We start from the raw sequence: 22,621 nt of genomic DNA, 5'->3' as shown, positions 1-22,621 counted from the left end.
ACTTACTTTTCATTGTAATTTCAGTGTTAGTCGTGGCCTTTTTCTAACCTGTATTGTGAATATGTATTGTGAACAGGGTTTTGTTTACCAAAGTTCTGAATAGATGTCACCTATAATTCTTTAATTGTCTTGTCCTTGTATCTGAGATGTTTATCTTAAACTTTTAATCGCACCCATTGTTTATGCTTGTTTGGGAAGGTTACTCTCTTTCAGGTGTGTCGGATTCTAGATACTAATCTCTTTATAATCCCTATCTGTCAGTTATACGAATCTTCTTGTTTTGTCTTTTGTCCCATGTATGTCAGTTCTGCTCAGTAAAGGACGTGGAAACGTCGAAAGATCTCGCAGTTACTCATTCGTTTATTTTTCCTTCGTGGCATATATCTTTATTTATGGATTTATCACGTTCCTAACTTTCGTGATTCAGTTATACATACATACATACATACCCATATATATATAAAGATATATATATATATATCTATATATATATATATATAATTATAGACTATCATATATATATATTATATATCTATATGTAGTAATTTACTAGTCACTTTTTCACCAGATTAATTATAAGTATATATAATATAATAACTATAATATATATATATATATATATATATATATATATATACATATATACATATATAATATAATATATAATATATATATATATATATCTATATATATATAATTATATATTATAGATAATAATATATAATATGTGTGCATTACAATCATACTGGCACGTGTTTATAAGTCACGCTTTACCGCAGGGAAATGAACAATTTGTAAATCCTGCCCAGTTAATTTCATCTTTATAATTAGGACATCTTTCAAAGAAGTGATACAAGTGGTAAAAATTGACTGTATAGCCTACCTGTTAGATGGACCGTGCAAAGAAGCATACAAACGTTTGGTTTTTGTTTAACTGTATGGTGTTTTTACGTTGCATGGAGCCAGTGGTTATTCAGCAACGGGACCAACGGCTTTACGTGACTTCCGAACCACGTCGAGAGTGAACTTCTATCACCAGAAATACACATCTCTGACTCCTCAATGGAATGTCCGAGAATCGAACTCACGGCCACCGAGGGCGTGGAGCCAGAAACTCATTTGATTCTGAGGTTAAGTAGTACTCAGTTCACAAACCTGCTAAGGGTAGGCGATTGCCTTTCTCGGTCTGTTTCAACAGTTCTTAAAATTTATCGTTTTTACTTTTCTTTTGAAAATAATGTGTCAAGTTTATATATACCGTTAATTAAATTCACATCCTTACAGAAGATTTTTAAAATAAATCTAAACTCAATGGTGTACTTTCCATTGCAGTGTGAGAATAAACTATCTTTTTCCATACTGCCCAGTTGATAAACATTCACTGACTTGTACAGAAATTCTGTTGTTCCCCTGTGCATATCTTACACATTTCCTATGCCGTTCTATTCTTTTTTCCAATGTTTTTTTTTTCCAGTTTGATCAATTCAACAGTTGTCAAGAGACACATCGGATTTTATGTAAATATCGTTGAGGGTTGTCAGGAGACTTCTTTATGTTTCATTTTCTTACAGTAGTATTCTTAAATGCTACATAAATAACAAAAATTTTAAGTATACTACATGCATATATGTGCGTTTTCACACGTATTCCCTACATCAGTCATATATAATCGATTAGTCATAATTCAGCGTGTTAGAATCAACAAAACAAATGGATTGATCCCCATGAAAATATCTCAGCTTATCCTCGTCATAATTTAATCATAGCAATATTCTACCGAAGAAGCACTACTGAAATTTAAGTGACGCTGGCGAATAATAATAATAATAAAAAAAAAAAAAAAAAAACAGTATAACAGGGCCTCATACAGATTTGTAGCTATGACCCTGTCTACTAATAATGAAATTGCCAAACCAACACACTGAGAATACCAGATCTCCACCACCTCCCAGTCCCACGTAAAGTTGTGAAAGCTAAAACACACTTCTTGTCTCATGTCTGCCAGCTAGAAGACATTGCCTTTAGACCGGTGGTAGGAGAGGGGGGCGGGGGGAATCACCACCGGAGGAGGGACCAAGTTTGCTTATACTTTTCTAGACCAGTTTTTTGTGTAGATTAGGAATCTGAAAGGTGATCAGCCAGGTTCGGGGGCGTTAATGAGATATTAAGGGTCAAAGTTCAACATACGTAAAAATTACCCAGTTTTAGAGAACTGAGGGAAAATCACCAATGGAAAAACAAATTGTTTACATACTTTTCTAAACCAGTATTTTTGTGAAGATTATGAATCTGAAAGGTGATTTGCTAGTTTTGAAGACACTTCTGAGATATTAAAGTTTAAAGGTCCACATTCGCAACATCTGACCAAATATAAGATTTTATTTTATAATTAATTTTGAAACATAAACTTCAGTGCTTTTATGACTCTCTTATGCCTATATGTATCCAAATGCAAATAATAAATACAGGTATAGTCATTTTGATGACCAACTTAATTCAAAGATCAGTAGTCAAAGAATAACAATTGTACACTTAATATTACAGTTGAGTGAAGAAAGTATTGTCACAGCGGCTATTACATTTGCACTTCTCGCTGATGAATTAGTGCATGTATTAATTAAATTTTGGTGCCTAAGGGTAGAATTCCATTCGTTAATCTGATGTGATAAAAAAAACTAAGAAATGTTAAAATTTTAGTCGTAATGAAGTAAACTTTCAATTGCTATTATGAAAAGACTGCTTTCCCCCCATTTTACAACATATTTGCAAATTTGGCTATCCTTCTCAAAATCAGTCATGCTTTTGTATGGGACATAGGTAAATACGTCCGTTAAATAAAGGGACAAGGGTAGCACTACATTTATTAACTACTCTGATGTTAATCACAGTTACTATCACTACCGTCACTGTAACCTGATAAATCTTCACCACTATCTTCACCGGATTTATTAAAAAGAACTTCGACAACATCACGAGGATATGGCATATCAACCCAGTGGATCGATAAATCATCATTCCACCCATGATTTACTCGAGTACCCAAAGACTGCAGGGCTTTGCGTGCCGGGCGCCACATCCAGGCCACGTAGTTACTTCGAGGTGCATGTAAAGCCAGTGCCAATTCGCATGGTGGTAACGCAGACAGATCAGCTACCGTCATGGAAGCAGCTCCAGAAAAGAGAAGCTATCGCTTCATTAACTCGTTTGCGTCTCCTTTGATTGTATACTACACAAGTATCCCCTTAAAGTTCATCTAAAATCATGTTGGAGATATGTTTCTCGCTACCCAGGTCTGCAAATACCTTCAGCAAATGTTCATCATCTTTTATTACTTTCCACCAAATTTTCTTCCCTTTCCGGAAAAAAGAAGATACAGTCATTCCCTGAGAAGGCGTGGATGCCAAGCAATACCCTTTTTTTGAATATCATTGAGCTGACACTGACTTAGATTAAGGACTCGCCGACTCTTCCCACTCCCATTACCTATGATAACCTTTAGATTTTCACATTCACTGGTTAGCAAAATTGTGGGAATGTCTGTATCACCCGAACTTGAACGCATTACACAGACTGTGGGACCCCCAGTGTTTTCCTTTAAAGCATGCTGGGTGGGATAACAGATTTTTGTATCAGCCTCAATATGGTCACTTGCCAGGGATGGAATCTCTTCTGAACACTGTGACGTTATCTTCATGCAGACCTTCCCCTTTGTATGGTACACAACACGATCTGCAAGGAGAGCTCCCTCTTCTCGAAGAACCTTTTCAATCAGCTCCAACATTATATCTTTGTTCTCTCCATTGCACATAAACTGTCCAAATGGAGCTGGAATTCTAATATATGGTGTGCACTTATCTGATTGCTCTCTTCTAATTCTTTGCTTTATGGAATCTGCACTATTTGAGTCACAAGCAAAGTAGATCACCTTGCATCGTATGGGTATGTCAGCCATTACTCTCAGGCTAATAACCGGAATGTGTCTGGTATGTTAAAAAATGAGCATAAATATGGGATTTCATTGGCAATATTTGTCGAAACCAGTGATGTGAGAACAACTTCCATCATTTAACTTTAGGTGCTGATTGTTTTGCTAGAAATAGAGGCACAGGTGCTAAAGGGTAGGTTAATGCTTTATCAAAATTAACAGACATGTTCTCTTCCCTCGATTTGGCTGCCAGTATACCAAGGATATCTCTTCGTACTGCTAAGTTTTTTTTATCTGTCCTCTTGCAAACTGAAGTCTTGTCCTCTTAATGTTATCTTGAATCTTCTCCAAGGTGCTCTTGATATTCAATAAAAAAAAAAAGTTTCACCATCCTTTTCCATGTCAAGTATAGAATTCACTCCCTCATTTGCGGGTTGATAAAAGGTGTTCTTCGACATCGTTACGGTTTGCCTGAAACAATTAAACAGCTTACTAGGGCCTATATCAGGTGAGAATGGATTGATGAAGTAGGACCTGATAACTACCATCATCCTTATAACTCGGTCCTCTGAGTTATGTATTTCTTTTGTTCTTAGGCATTTTCTTGGGTTTTTAGTTTGTCACTGAGGTTGCTGAGTTCTAACAGAGAGGAAACCATAGCAGCGTAAATGAATGGTTCAGTACCCATTTCCTGTATGCTGTTTCCCAATGACTGAAGTTCTTGGTCCCACCAGGTGTTTTCGAGTTCTTCATGAAAGTCTGCTCTCCAGCCGCATCAAGTGACTGTCTGATTCCAGTTTGTACAGACAGACATGCCCTTCAGAAGTTCGTTCCTGGCACCTGGATGTGTATCATCAAGTGTCATTAGCTGGCGACAATAAAAGGACCCATATCTAGCATAGTTTTGTTTGTTCATGGCAAAGCAAAATGGCAAAGAACCTGTTCAACATTTCAGTCGAAGGTCATAGTCACTCATGTTTATGGCCAAATGAAGAGTGTGTTGACGATCAACAGCTTTAATGTACGCACTGCCCAGTATTGTGGGGTCTTACCGTAGTGTACGTGAAGAAACTGGAACATTATTGTCTTTTGGCACTGTTGCTCAACACTTCGGTTTCGATAATGGGTCTTCATGAAGTTGAATAACCCAACCAACAAAGACTGCACTGTTGAACTGTAATGCTGTCGTAGAAGTTTCCACATAAATACCTTAGTAGTGCCTGTTACATTATGGTCCACCTCAAAGACTGCGTTGACTACTGAGAATCTGGGAGGGTTTCTGTGTGGATTCTTTTTCTGAGGAACCACAGTTGCAGTTTTTCTACAGGCCATTCGCTGTGATGGGCCGATGGCTGAATTTCAGGTGTTAACTATGGTACTCGTTGTGAGTCTCTTTTCCTATATTATTCTCTTCCATGCAGTCAAAATTGTCCCACCAAAAGTATGTAGGAACAACCTGGGCCGTTTCACTAATGCGATCTTGATCGTAACTAATGGAATGCCCCAATCTGGCCAGTATAGAGACTACATTTTCTCTCCTGTCAATTTTTGGAGCTCTATTCCTAGTAGAGTATGTTTTTGTGTCAGAAACTTCCCATTGGAATACCCATAAATCAAATCTTGTGAGATGTACTCGGCAAGCTTTTGTGACTCATTACTTGCTATGTGATGCATTGATTGTGACTGTATCAGTTTCATTAGGAATCACTAGTTGGAGGCCATGGTAGATCTCCAGTACTTTCTATGATTGGTTTCAATGTAAATTATGAATGAATTCTTATTTCCGCCAAGTAGATTGTACATTTGGCCACATGCTCCGTATGTTGACCTTTGACCTCTAATATCTCAGATGTGTCTTCAAAACTAGCTAATCACCTTACGGATTCATCATCTACGCAAAATACTGGTTTAGAAAAGTATGTAAACAATTTGTTCTTCTTCCATTGGTGATTTTCCATCAGTTTTTTAAAATTGCCTAATTTTAACGTATATTGACCTTTGATCCTTAGTATCTCAGGAGTCAGAAATGCCGCCGAAACTGGCTGATCATCTTTCATAATTCGTAATCTACACAAAAAGCGGCACTAGAAAAATATTAGTAAATTTTGTTCCTCTTCTGGTGGTGATTCCCCCCTCCCACCACTGGTCAACTTATCTGGAATGGTGTTGGTAGAAATTATACAATTTAACTCCTAAAGTACGAAAACTACCTAAGATTGCACGTGACTTTGTACTACAACAGAATTTTTTACGAACTAAACTGACATTACCGTGGCGTGGACGAAAAGCTGCGCTGTTCGTGAACGACATCATGCAGTCAATTATCCCTGTTACAACGTTCACTGAAATCATATTATTCTTGTAATTCATGATGGCTTATTAGCAAAATAACTCCAGTTAGGCCTACTTACCTCATAGTATCGTGCAAAGTAAGCCCCAGCCCACAGTCCATCAGCATACCATAGGTAGTATTTCGCATACAGGGAAGGCAGCAGAACATCGTTGGAAAAAACATCTATGAATCCATTCAATTAAAAACCGCGTCGCATCACCAAATAACAACGCTTTTAACGTACGTAAAACTCTTTGATTTCTTACCAAAGATCTATAACCATTTATCTCTTTGTGCAAAAACCAACAATAACAAAAACCAATAGCTCCCTGGTCCCATGTAAATGGAGTCTTCTTCTTCTTCTGTCAAACAGTGGAGTGATAGAGGGATCCTACTCTATTGAGATTGTTGCAGTCGACGGGTTTCTGACGATCTTTTTTAACATTATATTGTTGAGCATGACTGTCATCTGATGCAGCAGCACACGAGACATTTATGTACGTATTATCTCAGCCAATAATTCTTGGGTCTATTGATGTTTTGATGATAGTGTTGCCTCTATTAAGTACTATAGTGCAAAATTTGTGATTACCGAAACGGGAGATGTTTCGTTGACCAGGATATCTAGGCTTTCTACTACAACTTTGGGAATTGTAGGGTAGGATGACGGTTAGCTATATAGGTACCTAGGTAGTAATCAAAGCTATGCAGGGCAAGGGAAATGCATCATGCATATTATTGCAGAGGTGTGGCGACATAACGGCCACCTTTCTCGGAACGTGGCCACTTCCCGGAAAAGCGCTTGAATTATACCTAGCTAGTATATAGGTAGTAGTACCTACCTAGGCACCATTATTTCGTAATTTAGGAGAAAACACTTGTCTACTTCGAGAGGGGCGTAGAGGTCTCGGCATGCTGCCTGGATGGGCCACAACTCATGACTGATGCTTATGGCAGCAAGTTCAAGTATACATTTTCGGGAAGGTGGCCGCTACCTAGGCTATGTTGCCGTTCGGTCGTTTACTTTAGCTACGCAGCAAAGAGTAGGTAGATGTAATAGGCTAGCCAAGGTTTGATCCTACACGATATACAAACCCTCGGTTCTTTACATTAGGAATTACTTTCAACATAGGCTGGAATACTGCCATTAAATTCTTGAACAAGGTGGTTCGGCAGGAACTAGGTAGTAGTAGTATACCATCTGGTAAGCGGGTAGGCCTGCCTGCCCTGATGTGCTAAACACCACTTTGCTTTTGGCAGTCTTCCAATGAAGACATAGCCTAGGTATGTTTCCGGGTGGGATCTTTCTTATATTATATTTTAAGTGGATCTATACATATCTTATGTAGGGTAAAAAACTGCATGGTACAGGGGTGGACCATGTACGAGTACAACCCCAAGAAAAGTACATTATAACACGTCCTGACACCGGAGTAGAGGTCTTTAGCTCCGTTTCTCACCAACAAGAAGTCGCGTCTGATGCCCATCTCCGATGTCAGGACGCGTTATAATGTACTTTTTTTGGGGTTGTACACATTGATCGTACATGGTCCACCCCTGTACCATGCGGTTTTTTACCCTATTAATGTGTTCAATGTTAGCCTAATAATGAATTGACTTTAATAATTAATATACAAACCCACTTTTTGTGGTAGACTTGCTAGCCACCTTTCTACTTTGTTAAGGGTCGACTGCAAGGGTATGCCAACACCCTTATTACATATTTTTGCCCTTTAACCTCAGGGCAAGATTCTGTTCATTTGAAATTTGCACTTGCACTTTGGAAATGATCTAGGGGAACTTCAGAGGTTTGTCCTTGGTTTTTCTTCAAGTATTTCCTCTTCTCTTTCATCCTTTCGCTAGCTTATTGGGTGACAAGAGAGGCAGGTGCCTTGTGGTGATGGTGTTTGAGGGATCTCCTCTCGTTTCGGAGGTGGTGCCCTTGGATGCAAGAGGAGTATCCTTATTTTTTAATCATATTGTCTTTCTTTTACAGGCTAACAGTGGTTTGTTCCTACACGATATACAAACCCTCGGTCCTTTACATAAGGAATTAGTACTTTCAGCGTAGCTAGAATTACGGCCATTAAGTTCTTGAACAAGATGGTTAGGCAGTAACTACTGTCTGGTATGCAAGTAAGCCCGCCTGCCCAGATGCAAACACTCCACTTTTCTTTCAGCCGTCTTCCAATGAAGATGTATTTTTGTGAGCTCTTGCTGACTAGCCATTAATCATTTTCCCGGTGGGATCTTTAATTCTTTATTTTTCAAATATACTATGTTTGATATTAATAATTAAATTTGATAATTAATATGCAAACCCACTTTTTGTGATAGCCTTGATAGCCGCCTTTTTACTTTGTGTTTAAGGGTCGGCAGCAAAGGTATGACAATATCTTTATCAGTACATATTTTTGCCCTTTAACGAGACATGTATTCATCCGAAATTTATGCTTACGCTTTGGGAATTACCCAGGGGAACTTCGGAGGTTTGTCCTTTGTTTTTCTGGTAATTCCTCTTCTTCGTCCTTTCGCTAGCCACCAAATGAGGGTAGAATAGGGAGCGTGTGGTATTGGTGTTTGGGGGATTTCTCATTTCGGAGGGCGGTACCCTTGGATGTGAAAGGAGTATCCTTATTACATTAAATCCCATTTTATTTATTTTACAGACTAACAGTGGAGATAGTGATTACAGTAGTAGATGGTTGGATATCTTTTCGTGTTGGTTATCCTAACCTTGGAATTGTACCTGTGACTTGTAGCATGCTGTGATATTGGTCCTCAAGTGTATGTGCTGGTCCACTACTGGAAATCATATTCGTTTATCACGGCTATCCTGGAGCGCCACTGCACAAAGCCTTCACTGCTGGCCTGTGATTATTAACTCTGTTCCTGTTGGTAAATGTGCCTCCTCCTGTGGAAGGGGTCTCGCAGAATTTGGACAAGTTGAAGAGGAAGAGAGTTTGTCGAGTGTCGTCATCTTCCTCTTCGGAATCATCATATTTTCATCAGTCTCCGGCCCTTCGACTTCTGGGGCTCCCTGCCAAGGAGGGAGAGGGTGGTCAGAGACTACCAATGACCGGACCAGTAGTTAACTACCGAACCACCTTGTTTGAGAATTAAGCAGTCTTGTCCAGACACGCCTTAAGTAATTCCTATTGTAAAGGACCTAGGTTTGTATAGTTAGGAAAAGTACAATTTACTTTCAAAAATTGTGATTTTAATTTTATTTCATTTGTTATTTCATTTATACAGAAATTTTTTCTTACATAACCAGTAATATATGTTGAGATCAATAGTAATACACAGTATTAATATTTGTTTTTTCTTTATTTCAGAAGCTTATATGATGGCCAGTAAAGAGAAAATTCAAAACTATGAACACTTTTTGAATAATGTTTTGAGGCAGGATTTAAAGTAAGTATGTGTTTCAGTTTATTACACTGTAATTATGCAGTATTGCTGTAGTGGCACCTCATTTTAATGGACACCTTGATGGCCTGTCCTCCCAATAGTAACATGCAGTAATCTGTTGAGTAACAAGGATTTACAGGTACTGCTGCATTACCCACAACTTGTCATTACCCACATGATGCAGCAGCCCACCACAAAATAAACTTGATATATATACATTGAATATAAAGCTCTCTGGTTTGCAACACAGTAGGAGGAAGAATATGATGGAAACATTCTAACATTTTTAATATGTAGCATGCTGATTAAGATATATGATAGTGCAGTATAGTGGGATAGACCAGGGTAATTGCGTATGGGGGCCTAGGAGAGCAGAGCAGAATTGTGAGGAGTGGGAGCTTCTGCAGATGTTATTGGCTTAAAAGCAACAATATCGTTTTGTTTATGGCCTGTGAGTGGCTGTTAGAGATGTGTTATGTCTACAGCATATAAGTTTCATTCCTTCATTGTGTGAACTTGTGTGTGTTTAAATTAAATCCACTGTACTTTTGCTCCTCAAGAGTCCCCCCCCCCCCCTCCCCCCCCACTCCCCCCCCATCTCTCCTGCTAATGATGGATAACTCCAACTTTGACAGTGAATTTATTAGTGCATAAATTTGCAAAAAAAAAAAAAAAAAAAAAAAAAAAATTATAGTTTCATACATTCAACTTCCCTGTCAGAATATATACTTAGCTATAGACTCCGTCGTCCCCGACAGAAATTCAAAATTTTCGTGGGCGCACACTACAGGTAGGTCAGGTGATCTACCGGCCTGCCGCTGGGTGGCAGGAATAGGAACCATAACCGTTCTTGAACCAGATTTTCTCTGTCGCCGGGGCTGGTAACATCGTTTGCTAGTTCCTCCTGCTTTGACTTTCGAATTTCATTACGCCGTTGATCTTTTGAACTGCTATTTGGTGACGTATTGGATCTCTGGTTTGGCATACGCTATTGTGGACTGTTTTTTTTATTTCGGATTTGGATTTTTCTCATAATGTCTGACGTTTCGATTTCGTTCAGTGTGTGTGTGAATGAGAGTTGTTATGTGAGACTACCGAAAGCTTCGGTAGATCCTCACACCACTTGTAAGAATTGTAGAGGGAATGTATGCTCACAATTGAATACATGTGATGAATGCAAGGATTTAAATGAGGAGGAATGGAAGATGCTTGATTCCTATTTGAGAAAGTTGGAAAGGGATAGGGCTAGAAAAGCCTCTTCCAAGAAGTGTGAGTAGGTCGGTCTCTAACGAGCCAGTTAGCGGGCGATTGCCTATCTCTAATCCAATTGTTTCCTCCCATACAGCTTTACCTTCTCAATTATCCAACTCTGCAAGTTCAACATCGGAAATTGCAAGTCTGAAAGCTTCGCTTTTGGAAATGGAGCGTAAACTAAAGGAATTAGAAGGTAAGCATAGTGAAAGTGTTCCCAGTGAAGTGGAGGGTGCGTCTGATCGGCTCTGTCTTGCTCCCAGGTCTAGACCTCTTTCAAGCTCCCAAGCCCAGAGGAGAAGGAATGTCGAAAGCCGCAGGGAGGTTTCAGAGAATCCCCACCGGTCAGGCGTCCCCTCGGCAGATTCTGTAGTTGCGTCCCAGACTGCCAAGGATAGTCGTTGGAAAGACGTCCTGAAACAGTACTTTTCTTCTTCTGATTCGTCTTCGAAGAAAGGATGGAGTTCTGACAGATTATCGAGACCTTCGAAGAGATCTTGGAAGTCTCCAGTACATGTATTTGACTCTAGCCCGGAAGAATTTCTGGAAGAATATCCTCCGGAAAAGAAGAGAAAGGAGGTATTTTCGGAAGTTCCTTCTCCTTCATCGGAATTAGAAAAAGAGGACGCCCAGCTACGAAGTATTTCTTTGGAGCAAATGCAAAGGCAAATATCTTCATTAGTAGGAGTTCTTAAGAAGGACCCTCCTAGAAGAAAGGATAAATTCCTTCCAATTAAAAGATCCCGTCCTATGGAATTCTCTGAGAGCTCGGACGAGGCGCCTGCCAGGAGCCTGGCACCAGCCAGACGCCAGGCTCCTGTCAGGTGCAAAGCGCCTACAAGGCGAGAGGATTTTCATGGATGGCTAGAAGAGCCTGAAACTCCTACTAGAAGAAAAGCGCCTGGATCGAGGCGCAAAGCTTCTGAAACTTCTGAAATCAGACGTAAAGCGCCTGAGACTCCTGAAATCAGACGCAAAGCGCCTGAGGCGCCTGAAGCGAGACGAAAAGCGCTTGGGGCGCCTGAAATGAGGCGAAAAGCACCTGAATCAAAGCTCAAAGCGCCTGAAGTGAGGCGCAAAGCGCCTGAAACGAGGCACACGGCGCCTGAAATGAGGCGCAAAGCGCCTGAAGCGGCTGAAGCCAGGCGCGAAGAGCCTGATTCTAGACGTAAAGAGCCTGAGCCTACTGCCAAGCGTCGGGCGCCTGAGATTCAGGCGCCTCGCTCCTGAAGTGCCTAATATCCATCAAGTGACAAGTAGGCGCAAGGACTTATCCAAACTACACGGACCAGGCTTCAGGCGCTATGAATCAGAAGCATTGTCGGAGTTTGAGGCGGACTTGGAGGCTTCTCTTTGGGATTTTTCTCAGGATCAGTTTTCGCCTGACAGGGTCTCTAGATGTCGCACAGGCGGCCGTAGCCCCTGTCAGGACGGGCGTGATTCTGCAAAAATGGAGAGACATTCAAGGACTTCTCCTGATTAGGACGAGAGTTGTCGCACAGGCGGCCGTCGTCCTTGTCAGGAGGGTCTTAGTGTAATCAAAGACAAAGGGCAACATCGGCCTTCACCTGGCAGGGACTCAAGACGTTGCACAGGCGGACTTCTCGACCTTGGTGGACTCAGCAAGGAGACACGCTCTTCCATCGGCCAAAACGAGCTGGACAATGTCTGAAACGGACCATCTCCTCAAGGGAATATTCCATGTCTTGGAAGTTTTTAACTTCCTAGACTGGTCTCTTGGGGCTTTGGCCAAGAAGACGCAAGACCCTCAGTTTTTAGAACTAGAAGTCTTGCATAGTGTGCTTGCCTGTATGGACAAGGCGGTGCATGATGGATTGGCTGAAGTGGCATCCCTTTTCTGGGCAGGATAGTGAGGGATATTTCCCACACTCTCACTGAGAAGGCAACACAAGATTTGCTGGTGCAATCTGCAAAGAAACCTAGACCAGCTGTTCCTGTCACAAAGAGGGAGCCAAGAACTGCCCAACAGCCCTTTCGAGGCAGCACTTCAAGCCGAGCCCCAAGGAAGAGAGGAGGGGAAAAAAGAGGAAGATCTTCTATCAGAGTCCCGAGAAAGAATCCAAAATGAGGTTCCAGTCCTCCAAGCACCAGTAGGGGCCAGACTTCTGAAATTTTCAGAAGCATGGGCTTCAAGAAAAGCGGATGCTTGGACCCTACAAGTTCTCAAGAAAGGATACCTCATCCCCTTCAGGAACAGACCTCCATTGACGACGACACCGAGGGAGCTGTCGGCGAGGTACAAAGATCCTGTAAAAAGAGATGCCCTTCTCGGGTTAGTACAGCAAATGTTGGAGAAGGAGGCCATCGAGAGAGTACAGGGTCCGCACTCTCGGGGCTTTTACAATCGCCTCTTTTTGGTGCCAAAAGCCTCGGGAGGGTGGAGGCCGGTCCTGGACGTGAGTGCATTGAACCGCTTCGTGGAGAAGACAAAGTTCTCCATGGAGACCTCCAATTCGGTCCTCGCTGCTCTCCGTCCAGGAGATTGGATGGTCTCCCTCGACCTTCAGGATGCTTACTTTCACGTTCCCCTGCATCATTCGTCGAGGAAATATCTTCGATTCATGGTGCAGGGAAGGATTTATCAATTCAGGGCTTTGTGCTTCGGCCTCTCGACAGCTCCTCAGGTGTTTACGGCGTTGATGAGGAACGTAGCAAGATGGCTACATCTGAAGGGGGTGAGAATATCGCTTTACTTGGACGACTGGCTCATAAGAGCAGTCAAAACAACAGTGTTTGGAGGACTTGGAGATAACTCTGGAATTAGTCAGATCTCTCGGATTGCTCGTGAACCTCGGGAAGTCTCAGACGATCCCCAGCCAGAACATCGTCTATCTGGGGATTCGGATGGATTCTCGGGGTTTTCGAGCATATCCATCTCAAGAAAGGATTGCGAAAGGGATGGAAAAGATCTCGGCCTTCCTGGAGAAAGAACGAAGCTCAGCGAGGGAATGGCTCAGTCTTCTGGGCACCCTTTCATCGCTAGAGCAGTTTGTTTCTCTGGGGAGGCTGCACATGAGACCCTTGCAGTTCCATCTAAGGAGAAGTTGGAACAGGAAGACAGGAGAGCTGACGGATACCTTTCCCATAGAGGAAAGCATCAAATACCACTTGCGATGGTGGTTAGAACCTCTAAGAAAGAACGAGGGAGTGTCCTTGTCTCTGCAGAACCCTCACCTAGTGTTGTTCTCCGACGCCTCGGAGACGGGATGGGGAGCAACACTAGGGACGAAGGAGGTGTAAGGCATCTGGACGGAAGAACAGAAGACCTGGCATATAAACGCAAAAGAGCTCATAGCCGTACATTTGGCACTGAGACATTTCGAGAGCGAAGTCAGAGGCGTGGTGGTCCAGGTCAACTCGGACAACACCACGGCTCTGGCATATATCAGAAAACAGGGGCGGACACACTCTTTCTCCCTTTACGAGCTGGCAAGGGATCTGTTGGTCTGGACGGAGGAACGAAGGATAGTGCTCCTGACGAGGTTCGTTCAAGGAGGGAGAAATATAAGGGCGGACAGATCGAGCAGAAAGAACCAGGTCCTTCCAACAGAATGGACCCTGCATTCACAAGTCTGCCAGCAACTATGGTCTCTTTGGGGGAAGCCTCAAGTAGACCTATTTGCAACGTTCCTCTCCAGAAGGATGGAGAACTTTTGCTCGGTGGGGGATGATCCCAGAGCCCTGTCAGTCGATGCCATGCTCATGAACTGGACGGGCATAGATGCGTATGTTTTTCCCCCATTCAAGATTCTGGGGGAAGTAATAAGGAAGTTCGTGTCCTCGGAAGGAATGAGGATGACGTTGATCGCTCCCTATTGGCCTGCAAGAGAATGGTTCACAGAGGTACAGGAATGGATGGTGGACTTCTCCAGATCTCTTCCCGAAAGGACAGATCTGCTCAAACACCCCACTTCGAGAGGTACCCACAAAAACATCCCACGCTCTCGCCCTGACTGCCTTTCGACTATCGAAAGACTGGTCAGAGCGAGAGGCTTTTCTCGCAAAGCTGCAAAAGCAATTGCGAGAGCAAGAAGGTCCTCAACCATGCGGATATACCAATCGAAGTGGGAAGTTTTCCGTAGATGGTGCAAGGCGAAGAAGCTGTCCTCCTCCGATACCTCTGTGACCGAAATTGCTGATTTTCTTTTATATTTACGGGAAGAATCTCAGTTAGCAGTGTCAACCATTAAAGGGTATAAGGGCATGTTGTCTGCTGTGTTCAGGAATAGGGGCCTGAACATAGAGAATGACAAAGATCTTCATGATTTAATTAGATCATTTGAGACGACGAAATCAAGAACTTCACTCACCCCTAGTTGGAACCTAGATGTGGTCCTCAGATATCTAATGTCAGAGAGATTCGAGCCTCCTGATAAAGCGTCTTTCAGAGACATAACAAGAAAATGTATTTTCCTGATAGCTCTCGCTACTGCAAAAAGGGTAAGTGAGTTGCAAGCTCTAGACTTGAGAGTGGGTTTTAAGGGAGACTCGGCAGTATTGTCTTTCAGGCCTTTGTTTTTAGCGAAAAACGAAAATCCCTCAAGACCTTAGGCCTAGAACGTTTGACAAGTTAAAAGGGCTTTCTCAATTAGTGGGAAATGAAATTGAAAGAGCATTATGCCCTGTTAGAGCATTGAAGTTTTACTTGCAAAAGAAGAAACAGTTTGCAAGGTTGCAATCAAAGCCTCTGGTGTGCTGTTAAAGACCCGAGAAGACCAATGTCAAAAATGCATTAGCCTTTTTGTTAAAATGTAATAATAACTGAAGCTCACATGAGTTGTGATAGTGATTCATTTAAGACATTAAGGGTTAAAGCACACGAGGTACGTGCAGTTGCTACATCTTTATCGTTCAATAAGAACATGTCGATGAAGAACATCTTAGCAGCCACGTATTGGAGGTGCAACTCGGTGTTTGCCTCACATTACTTAAGAGATGTAAGAGTAACATACGAGAAATGCTTCTCTCTGGGACCGTATGTATCAGCGGATACAGTGCTGGGTAAAGGAGATAAGACTGATCCTTAAATTTGTTTTTTATCCTTATATTTTGTATAGTGTGATTTTAAAATAATTTGGTGTTGAGTTTTTAGGTTGTTTGAAAGATGTTTGGGGATAACTCCTTTCAATCGTAAATACTAATCCACGGTAGGATCAGGTGATCGGGATCATGTTGTTGTACTCCTTTGTATGCCAATAGGCATAGGTATATTGTCATGTAAGTGGATAGGACCCCAGTGACAATTGCCATCAGGTTCTGTCGAGTAAGTGGATAAGACCCCATTGACAGTCCTTTCATGAGTTCTCAGCCATAGGTCACACCCTCGCTGAAGCTTTTGAGGCGAAGCAGACTTCTAAGCAGTAGCTATGAAATCTTCCGCCTAAACAGGTAGGAACCAGGGTATTGTTAATTAACTTTTATTACCTACAACATATGTTGTTTACCTGTCTAATCAGTAAACCTAAGCTGTCTCTTACCCTCTGCCAAAGGTGCCAATCAGCTAAGTATATATCTGACAGGGAAGTTGAATGTATGAAAATGATATTGTTTATTGTACAATAAAGTTTCATCATACTTACCTGGCAGATATATACGATTGAATGGCCCACCCAGCCTCCCCTCAGGAGACAGGTGGAAGAGAAAATCTGGTTCAAGAACGGTTATGGTTCCTATTCCTGCCACCCAGCGGCAGGCCGGTAGATCACCTGACCTACCTGTAGTGTGTGCCGCGAAATTTGAATTTGTTCCGATACGTAATACAACCCTCGGTCCTTTAACAATAGGAAGGTAACTAGCGGGCAGCTGGGACGGTCGTAAGCTTCGAACAAGGGAGAACGGTAGTTACTGCTTGTCCGATCGTGCGCGCGCCGCGCGCGCAGCGCCGCTGTGAAGAATCTTTTGCTTTCGGCCGTGGTGTGGACAGACGTGTTCGTCATCGCTCTGCCCGCTATTTTCGTCGTGTGCTTTGGATGTTACAATTTCTTCTGACTGGTTTGTGTGTGGTCTTGAATGAAATTGTAAGTACTTTGTTTTCATTTTTCATTGAGTGAAGATTAATTAATCATGGATCAAGAAGAGCTTTCGCCGCGAACCAAACTGCCGTAGAGTGTGTCCCGGGTTGGAGGGGCGTAAAGCGGCGGATTCCGCTCTTACCCAGATATGATCCTCATGAGTTTATGTTTTCGGTGTCGGGGGCGAGAATGCTCCCGAACCGAACCATGTGATGTATGTGTAAATTGGTCCGAGGCGCAGTGGGTGCTGTACGAGGGTAGGAAGAGGCGTAGGTTTACCAAGGAGTCGTCGGAAAGCTCTCCAGCGACTCCTTTGGTTACGGATACCTCGTCATCCTTCCTGCCTCCAGCTCAGCCCCCACGATTTGCGCCTTCCCCTGCGGGAGTTTCGGAGTCTTCTTCCTCACTCGATCCGTCGAGTGTGGAGGAGGGTGCCCGATACCCGGATGTGCAATTGTATTCGGGGTCTTCCGTCCGCTCTGGGTGGGGTTCGTCCTCCCCCAGCGTGAGGGTGCCCCTCTAACTGACCCGACTGTTCCTCCCTCAGGTGTGCCTTCTGTGAGTGACGACCTTGGACAGGTGTGGGCGTCGTTGGGACTGCAGGGCGCCCCCAGTATCCAGGGCTTGATTCAACGGCTAGCGGGGTCGGCAGTGGTAACTCATGGTGTGGTTACAACTACGACCAATACGGTGTCAACACCAGCGTACGCCGCCCCTCCTCATGTGGTGTATACGCAACACATTGCGTCAGTGACTCCAACGGCGTCAATTCAGATGCCGATCGCTGCCGTGCCTAAGAGGGGCGTGCCGCCGCCACCTGGGTTTTATGTGCTGCCGACGCCCGACTTTCGCTGCCCCAAAAGTTCGCCCCTGGATCTACCGCCCGTCCCAATGATGAGTTTGGCTGAGATGGAGAGGTCTGTGACGCCGGATTATGCTGCCGTACCTGCCGTACCTGCAGCGAGTGTTGCTGGCCCAGCCCCTCGCGCCGCTCCTACGAAGCGCGCGGTGCGGGACTCTAATGTTGATGTTGCTGCTGGTGCTGGTCCTGCTGGTGCTGTCCTATTGGTGCTGGTCCTGCTGCTGCTGGTCCTGCTGGTGCTGGTCCTGCTGGTGCTGGTCCTGATGGTGCTGGTCCTGCTGCTGATGTTCCTGCCGCTCCTGCCGTGCCTGCCCCTGCCCACGTCGCGTCTCGTCATGGAGGTGCTGCACCGGTCTCAGGTCTTTCCCCGGACAGGATCAGTCGGGGCGTGTTGCTTCGGCAATTGGCCCGACTTTTCCGTGGATGGAAGACCTGACGTCCGTCCTGAGAGAGCTGACGAGAAGAGGAAGAAGAAGAGGAAGATGTCGTCGTCGTCTTCATCGTCTTCTTCGTCGTCTGTTGCCCCCGCCGCCTCTTCCCCTTCGACTTCTAAGGCTTCCAAGCCGAAGAAGAAGAAGGCTGCCTCCTCCCCCCCTAAGAAGGCTCCTACGGGACCTTCGAAGGGCCCGTCTCGCTCTGGCGTGACGGGGGGTGCTTCTGCTGGTCCTCCTGTTCCCTCGGGAACGGGGCCCGTCTCCTCTTCTGAGAAGAAGAAGAAGACGGGGACCAAGGATGTGCTGGCTACTGCTGGTACATCCGCGCCTGGTCTTAGTAGCACTGCTGCTAAGTCAGGTACCGGTCTCGACTTCTCGTTCGCGAGAAGGTCCGAGTGTACGGTCTCCTTCGGGCGACCGTGCAGCCAATGTCAAGACGCCTGAGCTTGCTCACCGTCACGACAGAGGCACGGAGCAGAAGACTGTCGAGAGTCGCGCAAGTGACGCTCGCCAGGCCAGCGGCCGCTCTCGTAGCGACCAGCCGGTACCTCGGGTTGACGTGACGGTCTCTGACCGGGCCACGGGTTGAGGCTGAGAGAGGTCCCCTCGACCAACGGCACCAGCTTCGGCTGGTACCAGCGGTTTTGACGTGCCGTGAGGACGCTCACCGGTCTCACCGCGAAAGCGCAGCTCTGCAGATCACCTGACCGCCGCTCCCACAGGGACCGGACGGAGACGGTGGCCAGCAGCAGCTCGTCTGACGCACGAGATCGGGGACGACGTGCTCAGTCGAGCCGCTCGCCACAGGTGAGCGGCACGACCAGGCCTGCAGCACGATCCCCACCGCGGGTTGGTGATCGGCTGCAGCCCCTCACGTACGCTGGTCCTGCCAGCGAACGGGGGGGGAGCGTCAGGTCTGTCTCTCCTATACCTTCAACTTCCTCGGGCTACACTGGGAAGAGCGAGGTACCCAGGAGTGATCGTGAGAGGTGCGCCGCTCACGATCCCGCCACGACGCCGCACGAACCAGGCATGGTTGTAGGACCAGCCAGGTCGTACGCGCAAGTGGTTTGGAGGCGACCGTCAGGGGTCTGTTGCTGTTCCTCCTTCTGAAGGAGGAGGGTCTCGAGAGCTGCTCCTGTTGGAGGGACTGGACGGTCCTACTCCTCAGGACGCTGTAACTCCTGAGATCCAGAGGAACTTTGCCCAGGTTATTGCGCTGATTCGTCAGCACAACGACCTGGGGGAAGGATCGCCGCTACCACCATCTGAGCCCACGTCCCCGGCTCGAGTCATTTTGGGGCCCGAAGAGGGAACCCAAATTGACGGTGGGACTGCCCGCGATCGGAGCTTGCAGACTCAGTCCTTGACCAGGTGGAGTATTTCGTCTCAGGACGAGAGGACTCACTTAAGTCAGGACGGTCTTCCAAGCTACTTCCTCCTCCTCTGCAGCGACAGCGGAAGTTCTACGTGCCATCAGTAGATCCAATACCGCCCAAACAGGTTAACCCGGAGCTAGCTAGGCTAACTCCAGGTGTGTCCCTGCAGCAGCTCCTGTCAGAGAACCTATGGTTCTCGCAGCAGGAGGCACTGGGCCTGGAAGCTACCGCTATGGCAGCTTTGTTTCCAGGCAGTCTCTTGGTTGGATCTGTGGTCCCTCACAGTATCCAAGGTCGCGGCCGACGCCGGGGGCGCTGCCCTCGAAGACGACCCCGACTTCAGGAGACTGTGCCAGTCTGGAGGTAGGGCCATTTCCTACCTCGCCCATCAGACGGCAAACCTGTGGGCCAACTTGGTTCTCCGTCGTAGGGACGCTGTCCTTACACGAGTAGCCAAGGGGGCCGGGCGTGAAGCGGTAAATGGACTACGTAACGGACCAATGAAGAGTTCCTCCGCTCTCTTTCCCGGAGAGATGGTGGACGCTGCGGTGGAAAGACGGCGCACTGATGACAGTGACCGTCTGGTTCACCAGGCAGTTACGAAGGTTTTCTGGGCAACCTCGTACATCTCGGCTAAGCTAGCCTAAGAGTTTAGCTAGCGCTTCCTCGCTGCTAAGACGGCTGCTCCATCGAGCCCCCGAGGAAAGACTCTTCCTGCTTCAACTTCTAGTAAAGGAGGCCGTAACCAGCCCTCCTCCCAGCCCTCCTTTCCCCGGGGAGGTGCTGGGAAGAAGTCGAAGCGAGGTGGGAAACGCTAGGGACGGCGTTCCCCCTCACCAGCTGCCGGAAGTGGGGGGGTGCCTGGCGAGCCATTGGGCAACTTGGCAGCGCTACGGTGCCGAGACCTGGATAGTAGACGTCCTTCGGAGGGATATCTACTACCCTTCGAATCTCGGCCACCCCTCACCTCCAACCCGGTCCATCTGCAGACATATGTTCTGGGATCCTCAAAGGACGACGCTCTTCGGCAGGAGATCAAGACCATGCTGACCAAACGAGCTGTAGAAGTCGTAGTAGATCGGTCACCGGGCTTTTACAGCCGCCTTTTCTTAGTGGAAAAGGCATCGGGGGGCTGGCGCCCGGTGATAGATCTCTCTCCCCTGAACCGATTTGTTCGCCAGACTCGGTTCAAGATGGAGGACGGCACGTTCCGTGCTGGACTCCATCAGGGAGAACGACTTCATGCTTTCAGTGGGACCTGAAGGATGCGTATTTCCAAATACCCATCCATCAGTCCTCCAGAAAGTACCTCCGCTTCATCTTCGACGGGACGGTGTACCAATTCAGGGCACTCTGCTTCGGTCTCTCAACCGCCCCACAGGTGTTCACGAGAGTGTTCACGCTGGTGTCTGCTTGGGCCCATTCGCACGGGATACGTCTTCTGAGGTATCTCGACGATTGGCTGGTCCTGGCGAGCTCCCGCTCGCAGTTGCTGCAGGACAGGGATCGGCTTCTAAAGTTTTTGTCGCGATCTGGGGATCGTGATAAACTACGAGAAGTCCGATCTCGACCCAAGCAGAAGATGAAGTACCTGGGTATGCTGATCGATACGGTAGCAGCTCAAGTCCGCCCCGCAGACTTGAGGATCAGCAAATTCAGGGAGGCAGCCGGCCGTTTCCTGTCTCGGCAGGAACAGGCAGCTCAGCAATGGCAAGTCGTGATCGGCCACCTGTCGTCACTCGAGAAGTTAGTTCCTCACGGACGTCTTCACCTGCGGTCCTCTCCAGTGGTAGACTAAGGGAGAGTTGGTCACAGGTAAAGGATCCACCTTACTTCCCCGTGTCCATCACGGAGAAGGTGAGGCAGGACCTAGCCTGGTGGCTCGACGACAGGAACCTCTTAAGAGGAGTGCCCCTACGCACTCCCCCCCCGGAGATGCTGCTGTTCTCAGACGCATCGACCGAGGGATGGGGCGCACACCTGAAGGAGTTGCTGGCTGCAGTGTGTGGGGACCATCACGACAAGCACCTTCACATCAATGTCCTGGAACTCAAGGCGGCGTTTTACGCTCTCCAAGAGTTCCAAGACCGCTTGATGGGACACTCAGTGGTGTTGATGTGCGACACACCACGGTAGTGGCATACAGTCAACAAGCAGGGGGGCCTAGTGTGTCTCTCCCCGCTACACCAGTTGACGGTGCAGGTGCACGAGTGGGCCACGGTTCATTCGATAGAGCTGTCAGCACGCTACATTCCAGGCAAGAGGAATGTAGTAGCGGACAAGCTCAGCCGTCTTGGGATCAGGTAATAGGGACCGAGTGGTCCCTACACCCAGAAGTGGCGAAAGGCTCTTCAACCTGTGGGGGCGTCCAGTCATAGACCTGTTCGCCACCGGCACAACAAAAAACTTCAAGTTTTTTTGCTCAGCCGTGCCGGACCCATGGGCAGCTGCAGAGGACGCTCTTCAACACCCCTGGGACAACCTCTTCGTCTACGCCTTTCCTCCCTTTTGTCTGATTCGGAAAGTGATCAGCCGAGCGCTGGTCACTCCCAATCTCAGGATGATCCTGGTGGCTCCCAAACGACCTAAACAAGCCGTTTTTGGTATCCGGGACCTGCTGGCTCTTCTTGCAGAAGAACCGAGAGAGATGCCCCACTGGCACAACCTTCTAGCCCAGCCACACGTAGAGCGGTACCACCGAGCAGTCCAGTCCCTACAACTTCACGGCTGGCTGTTATCCACCATCTCTTGCGAACGAGAGGCTTTTCTCGCAGCGCAGCAACAGAGATGGCTGGACACGTCAGACAGTCCTCCTGCAGCTGTGTACCAGGGAAGTGGGCCGTCTTCTGTGGTTGGTGTCGTAGACGGGGTCTATCTCCTCTCAGAGCCACTCTTCAGCAGGTAGCGGATTTCCTCGTATTTCTTCGCCGAGAGAAGCTCCTCTCAGTACCCACAGTTAAAGGATATAGAGCTGCACTGGCACTCGTCCTAA

At 46.1% G+C, this 22,621-nt stretch overlaps 2 protein-coding genes across 6 annotated transcripts in view; one reads left to right on the top strand and one right to left on the bottom strand.

Moving 5' to 3' along the window:
- The window catches only part of LOC135201402 (beta-mannosidase-like), an 82,260-nt gene extending 75,783 nt beyond the window's left edge, over positions 1 to 6,477 (bottom strand). The window contains exon 1 of the mRNA XM_064230293.1: positions 6,337 to 6,477. The gene's annotated coding sequence lies outside the window, so the exon portion shown is untranslated. The remainder of the gene's footprint in view (positions 1 to 6,336) is intronic.
- LOC135201404 (protein UXT-like) overlaps positions 1 to 22,621 on the top strand; it is a 74,100-nt gene that overhangs the window by 3,612 nt on the left and 47,867 nt on the right. The window contains exons 1-3 of one of the 5 annotated variants that reach the window (XM_064230299.1): positions 6,359 to 6,497; positions 6,631 to 6,754; positions 9,596 to 9,674. In XM_064230299.1, coding sequence (XP_064086369.1) covers positions 9,604 to 9,674 — 71 coding nt within the window. In that variant the 5' untranslated portion in view covers positions 6,359 to 6,497; positions 6,631 to 6,754; positions 9,596 to 9,603. Of the gene's footprint in view, positions 1 to 6,358; positions 6,498 to 6,630; positions 6,755 to 6,870; positions 6,916 to 7,074; positions 7,301 to 9,595; positions 9,675 to 22,621 lie in introns of those variants that run through there. The other 4 variants (XM_064230296.1, XM_064230298.1, XM_064230295.1 and 1 more) reach the window with 4 other exon arrangements.

This window comes from Macrobrachium nipponense, chromosome 28, assembly GCF_015104395.2.
Source record: "Macrobrachium nipponense isolate FS-2020 chromosome 28, ASM1510439v2, whole genome shotgun sequence".
Taxonomy (NCBI): Eukaryota; Metazoa; Arthropoda; class Malacostraca; order Decapoda; family Palaemonidae; genus Macrobrachium; species Macrobrachium nipponense.
The sequence above is the reverse complement of the archived record's forward strand: the minus strand, read 5'-3'. Positions and strand labels throughout refer to the sequence as shown.